This window comes from Lepidothrix coronata, unplaced genomic scaffold, assembly GCF_001604755.1.
Source record: "Lepidothrix coronata isolate B3197 unplaced genomic scaffold, Lepidothrix_coronata-1.0 Scaffold64, whole genome shotgun sequence".
Taxonomy (NCBI): Eukaryota; Metazoa; Chordata; class Aves; order Passeriformes; family Pipridae; genus Lepidothrix; species Lepidothrix coronata.
Window position 1 is genome coordinate 2561733 of NW_016690244.1, and position 7334 is coordinate 2569066.

The 7334-nt window shown below is 38.7% G+C and overlaps 1 protein-coding gene across 1 annotated transcript in view; it reads right to left on the reverse strand.

Moving 5' to 3' along the window:
* Positions 1-3371: 3371 nt before the first annotated feature.
* The window catches only part of GADL1 (glutamate decarboxylase like 1), an 81271-nt gene continuing 77308 nt past the window's right edge, over positions 3372-7334 (reverse strand). The window contains exon 15 of the mRNA XM_017818044.1: positions 3372-6072. Within this exon, the coding sequence (XP_017673533.1) occupies positions 5899-6072 (174 nt within the window). The 3' untranslated portion in view covers positions 3372-5898. The remainder of the gene's footprint in view (positions 6073-7334) is intronic.

Here is a 7334-nt window from a genome sequence, read left to right on the forward strand (position 1 = left end):
TTTAACATGATCTACCTCTAACCAAGAAGTTCTTGCAGCTTTTTGCAAGTCCTCAAAGATTTTGCACTTTGTTTGACTTAGTCTCCCCTGCCACATGTTCTTAAAAATCACCTAGTTCTTCATGCATGTCAAACTCTAAAATTTCCAGCATAGCTTCATCAGCAAACTTCATGAACATACGTCTGATCTTTCTGGAAGGGTTAGCGATGAAAGTATGAAGTTAGATTAGCTCAGGATCAATACCAAGGTATAACTTTCTCCATTATTTGTTTTCATCTTTCACTAGATAATCCTACCTACCTTACCTTTTCAGTCCTGCTTCCCATCTTATGTAGGTTTTCCCAAATGATACAACAGCAAATACTTTAAGAGTCCAGTCTAGAAAATCAATTTTTCTATTCCCAGAAATCTCTCTGGCTAGTCTAGTAGCATTTCCCTCTGCTAAGCCTGTATCTCAGTATGTCCCATTTTTCACTCACTACTGTCTCCTGGTAGTGACTTCTTCAACAATTTTCCTAAAGCCACAGTGCAAGTTTTCACAAAATAGAAGTTTTAAGTTCTTTGTGTATCATTCATCTGTAAAACAGAACAACTAACATTTCTTTCTCCCACTCTTTGTCTTATTCAGTTTCACAAGGCTAAACTGATCTCCCACGTGAAGTCACGATTTTGGTGTTTCCATAGTTCCAAGAGAAGTGAATGATTGTCGTCTGAGCATCTAGATAGGAGAAAAGGAGGGCAAAACATCACATCAATATACCAACCTGGCACTGCTTTTGCTTCAGCTTTCAATCTTACCCTTTTTGCTGCACTTTCCCTGTAGCTCCAAATACTGAAAATATCCCTATGAAAAAATGTACAGGCATGAGAGAGGGCACAGAAACAGAGGAAGAATAAAATCCGTATGGATAAAGCTGCCAATGTCAGTGCATGCCAGATTTAAGGAGTCACTTCCCAGAATGACAAGCTGGGTAAAAGTCTCTTGGAAGAACAGTGCTGGGCAGAGGACAATATCGACTACACAGTCCCAAAGGCAGATGTTACGTTCCATGGGCCCGTACTATTTCATGGCAAGTGCTTTCATCATACTTTCTATTTTTAAGTAGTTTTGTACAAGTTACTTACCTGAAAGAAACTACTCCATCAAAACAGAATATCTGCGTTTGACAGAATTATTAAGAGTCTCCATCCTTCACTTTCTATTATTTGCCTTCATCCTTGATAAAATAAAAATTTTACTGGTTTTCTTAAAAAGATTTTAAAAATGTGATCAATTGTTTTTTAGTTGCACATGAGCTACCAAGGCTGAAAGTGGTCATCTTTGTTGGACCTTTTAAAGATTACCCCTTCAGTGTCACTTTTATTATTGAGACTGCTTTAAACTTTACCCTGATATATACAAAAATCGTTAATGTGTAAGCATGTACAAAGCGTCCAGCTTTCTGAAAGGGCTTCTCTAGGACAGTGGATGGACATGGCATGCTGGGGCAGACTGCTGCAGCGCCAGGGTATGTGTAAGTCCTTTGCTTGGTACGGTTTCCCCACTCCACCCCTGCAGCACAGACACAAGGCACAGCCACGTACAACAGATTTAGCTGAGGTTAATCGCTCGCACGACCATTCTTTCCTTCTGTGGGTTTGCCTTGAAACCTTTGACACTCCCCTTATTGCAGTGCAAATTTCCTCGTTTTGTTTTGTTTCTCAAAGTAATTTTTGGCTGATTATTGTGTAGTTACAGAATTAGAGTAATAACATCTAATTGTACATCTGAAGCAAAACCATGTAATTGTGGGAGACTAGATTCAATTTAAAGAAAGAAAACCCCTCCACCAGCGTTTCTTGTGCTCACAGTGCTTTTGCCAGGCAGTGCTGCTTTGATTGCATCTAACCTGCAATTAGCATGAGCAATTAAGACAAAATTAACGTGCGCAATTGCATTATTTCAGGATGTAACAGTAGTAATATTTAGCAGTTACTGAACTAGACACAGTGCTTATAAGCTCAAATAACTATCAGCATTTACTAGTTACACCACAGAAAGGAGGACAGGTATGAGTTGGCCCTACCTACAGCAACTGATTTCCAGGATGAACAAGCTTTATTCGCCTGCTGAAAGCCCATGGAAGCAGCCAATGGGGAAAAGAGGCTGGGCAGTTTTGGCACTGTTGAAAGAGTGGGACCCAAATGCCACTTTCGGCTTACTTTTGGCTTGTCACAGAGCTCACATGTGACATAATAGAGAGAGCAAGCTTAACATTTCATATTTCTGAATTATTCTCCTCTGCCTTCAACATTTCATATCAGTTTTGTAAGTCCTATAAAGGTACAAGGATTTAAAAGTAAAAATTACTTGAGCATGAATTAATGCTGTGATCTGTGTATATGAGGAAGCCTCAGGCAACATAACAGGTTTTTACATACTCTACCAGTTCTACCATGCCTTTCTCAAAGGACATTTCTTGTCCTTTAGGGACAAGGTCAAATGCTATTTGAAAAGCATCCTAATGAACCATTGAAGGATACAAATGAAAATACATTTCAATTCAGTCTCACAGAAATAAAGATGTATCTAAACCTCTGGGCACAAACCTCAACTAGATAAACTGAGATGTTCAGAGTGCAAAACTGCTGGTATTAAAATGGAAGATCCCAGTCATAAAACTCAGGGCCCAGTTCAGGAAGGTTTTCCAGTTACACCAGTGGGAGTTAGAAGCACTAAAATCACACATAACCACACTCTAATGATTAGTATTAATCAATCACAGAAACTCATAATAGAAGTCCTAAGACGGGGTCTACCGGTTCTAGGCATACTGATTTATGTGAGTGATTTTTTGCACATGGGCCCATCACAAAATGCCCAAAGGTCTCCCAAGATGCAGCCACACAACCAAGAGTAAAAATTGCCTCAGCATCCCTTCTGTCTAAGTATTTCTTTCCTTTTCTATTGAAAAAATTATTAGGGGTAGACAAGAAATTACAGTCAACCAATGGATCAGGTTCTACACTGATTTATGCATGTACCTCACTACTTCCAGAATTTGGTGTTTCTCAGTAATTCGGAGCAGGAGTTCATGAGCTAATCTCAACTAGCTAGAATGGACAAAAAAAAAATTAAATGCATTTCTGCGCAGACAACTTATCTTCTGCATTTGAAAGCAAGAGTAAGATAAATTGTGACATGTTTTCATCCACAGCGTTTATTAAAGATGATATGGGCACAGCAGACAGATAAACCACATCCTGAAGCAGCGTCAAACCAGGTTTCACATTTTAAAGCTGAAGTGCTATCTATCTGGAGTGCTCATAGCTACCTTCTTTATATATATACCTCTGCAGTTCAGACTGACAAATGACAAACACAGACTATATTTATAAGGCTGTCATTTACTTCACTTTTTATTAAAATCACCAGCTACAAAATAGATATTTTGTACATACTAATCCTAAATAAGCAACAATAAGAAAATTACATTAGTCCTGAAATATTGTGCACCTGGGACATGATAAAGGGTCAGAAATAATACAAATTATATGGAGATTAGATAAGGTACTCACATCACACTGGAAGGTTAACCTATAGCTTTGAAGAAATCAGTGCACATGTTGATCAGAGACCTATTTTCTGCAAACACAAAAGAAGTTCCAGCTTGCTCTCATTTAAAAATACTATAGCCACTACTGTTACAGAAACAAACTGTTGTTACTTCAGTCTTACATGTGCCATAAGTGTTACAGTATCTGGAAACAGAGAAATGCACTAAAAACATGAAGAGAAACAAGACAGTAACACTTCTTTGAGAGTGGTGGTGCTGATGAAAGGTGTCATAACCTATTCATGAATCAAAAATCAAGTACTCACCATAAACAAAACATCCTGACACTGTATTGTCTTTCCCTTCAAGGTCAAAAAGAAAAAAGAAGGAGAAGGGATAACAATCTTGTCAAACTCAGGAAGCAGCAGCAAAGTCATCCCATCCATCCAGCACTCCTTGTGTACTTCGCACTCCACCCAGAGTGACCAGGAGGCAAAATAAGCCTCACGGGCCCTGAATTTAGGTATGGGCTTTCCAAGATCCTGGTAGCTGGTACAGCCAGAAGACAAGCCAATTAATGATTGAGTGATTTGTGAGTATTAAAAGGCAAAATACAGGGGCCACATTATGATACTCATTTTTATATTACTATCAACATGGATTTGGTTTAAATTTCATTAGATCACTATGATAGCACAAGCGTATTCACCTCCAGGACACTGTTAAAGGCATCTGTCAGGGGCTGCAGGATGATTCTTGCTCCTAACTACTGCTCTGATAGTGCGACCTCCTTGGTTATCATGGCCTTGCTAAACTTTTCACACCATCGTCTTGGAGACTGGAAGTAGGAATTTCATGCAATGTTGGATCCTAGTACAGTGTAGGAAATGAAAACGAGGAAGTGTTGTGTTTAAAGACAGCTTTCAGGACAGAAAACATTATAGTAGAAACGTTCATGTTGGTCAGTGCTACCTCAAATACAGAATAAGGAACAAACATCAAAACATTAGACTTAAGCAGATGTTGGTTACAAGGTGAAAGACATGGCTATTTCCATTAGTTTGCTGCAAGAACTTCATCCCAAGAAATAAATTTCTATCTTTATAAAATAGATCATTTTTATAGAATAAAAACAGACGAAAGACATACTTTAACTCTTAACACAAACACAAAGTGCAGAACTTAGTTTTCTAACCTAAGATTGACCAAAAATGTTCAAGCTGTTCGTATCCTAAAATCACAGGAAGACCTTCTCTGATCACTACTACTGTAATTTCAGAGTCAAATTACAAATTATATACTGATAACATAAGATCGAGTCATCTCAAATCTGTAGCAAAATACAAAACAAATAATGACAAATAAGTAATTTTGCTATATTATTAATATATAGTCACTATGCACAAAAATATGCATCTTTAGGGTAAATATATATTTTTTCTCTGTTATAATTTTAAAGTGCATCTAAAAGCTTCTAAATAAATCTTTATACTTTAAAAATAGAAGAAGGTAAACAGTAGTTCAGAAATGGTAGGTAACTCTTGTTAACAAAGAGTTAAGAAATTCTAAGTGTTATTCCAATATTCTCAGCTGTGCTAAAGCTGTGGTGATATTTTGGGTGCACAACACTGGCAAACACTGACTGGACCCAATGACTGTGTTTCCTAGAATCACAAAATCCTGTAGGTTGGAACAGACCTTAATAAGTCACCTGGTTTAACCTGGTCAAAGCAGGGTCAATATTGGTTACTCAGGACTTTGTGCAGGAGGTTCCTGCAAACCTCCCAGTGTGGTGACTGCAGTGAGCCTCATTCCAGTCTGCCTGTGCTCACAGCAGAAAACCTGGGCAATCCACTTAGCTAGAGCCCTTGAGGAACTCTTCATATAAGTTCAAAATTTCCAGTCTTATCAGTTTAATTACCAACTAAACTAAAATATTGACAGAGTAGATAATTAACTAGCATCTTAAGGCTCACTGAGCTAAACCACTCCTCACAGCAATTTCAGAGGAATATTGCCTGCATACACAAGTGACCAGTTTGAGCTACACTGTGCACAGGCGCCCAGAAAATAGCTGCCTTCCCTGGGACATAGATACCATTTGCAGAAGTGCGCCCAAGGAAACACTTCTCAGAATGGCAGCAATGGTGCTGCAAGCACCAGCCTGTCCCAGCCCCCATCAGCAAATACTTTCCAGTGAAGGGGTGTTCTACCTGCAAAGTTCTCAACTTCAATCTATACGAGTTTCCAAACTATATGTCAAGCTTTTTACTACCTTTCACAGAATAAGACCAGAATGCTGCTGCCACTCTCTCTCCATAAATATCACACATGAGCAGCACCTGATGCTGTCGATCTACAGCTACAAGTCCTTAGCAAGAAGTTCAATTTCATCCAGCAAGAAGTCCATGTCCTCTCGGCTAACCTGTGGGCTGATCACCACCTGACGGAAGAAGTTGACTTTGCCCTGGTGAGGTTGGTACCCAAGCATCATGCTGCCCTTCTTCATCATCCTCTCTTTAATTATAGGAGCAACCTGAAAGTAGACACAAAAAAAGGTTGATGTCACTCTCAGAAATATAGCATTTTTGGGCAAGAACTGTATTTTGTGACCTAAAATGTTTTTTTTGAAGTGTCTGAGTTTTGCACCTCTTGCCTGTCTTCCCACTGCCTGCTCCAAGTAACAGCAAAGCTCAGGCCTGCAGATTTAGAGGCAAACTGCACTGAGACCCTCAGCTTCTGGGACTCCTGAAAGAATCAGAGCAAGATCTAAACCCCTCAAAAGCCTGCTGTTTGAGGCATTCATCTGTGGCATGGGAAAGACTGGGTTAAGGTCCCTAGTCTTCCTGATTTAGATCAAAGGTTTGAACCCAGTCACAGCTAGTTAAATGCAGGGTCTGTCTCCTTGTACTAATTAAGCTAAGAATGACTTCTCTCCCTTGATGGCCCTTCTCCCACCACATCTGCAAAGCAGCTGCCCCTAGAGGACATTCTCAATTGTACCTTTGTGAAACTTAATCTGTCAAAGAAGTCTATTAAGGGAGAAGGTCTGATTCTGAAGCTTAAGATTTCATCTCTTAGATTTAGGCATAAGTAGCATTTGTCTATACCAATCTTGCACAGAATGAAATCTCACAGGTGTCTTACTGCAGACAAAAACGTGAGTGAGATTGGCAGAATCAGGTCCTTATAGCTGAGCACTTGATCTTATCCCAGCAGGGCTGTAAACTTTGGCCAACTAATCCTGTGCTTAACTTTAGGTGTGTGAGTAGCTCTGCGTTGTCATGCTTGAAATAGGTCATAAGCTGAAATGAATTGCTGGACTAAGTACTCTATTCCTTGGAAGACATAATTCAACAAATTCAACAAATAAGTAACTTGACAGAAGTAGTACTTTTTAAAAGGTCTGGCATTTTAATATATTATTAAAATATTTAATATATTATATATTTAATATATTCTATGTATATTTAATATATTAGTAATAACATCACAGTATTTCAGAACAGTGTATTCCTTTTTTTCTTTCTGTGATGGTTTGACTTTGAACCAAGAACATAGGCGTGTGACCTAGAAGTTTGGACCAGATACTATCACCTGATTTGCAAAAGGAACACCTGATTTGCAAAAGGAAAATGATGATGCCAACCTTACCTTAAGAGATTTATTTTTATGGCATATATTAGTAGGCAAGTCCCGTACAATTTGCTTAGATAGAAACAGGTAAGGTTTTCAACACTAACAGCCTAGCTTTCCCATATTTCTTTAGTGGTACATGTCTAAACTACAGTTGTTTCA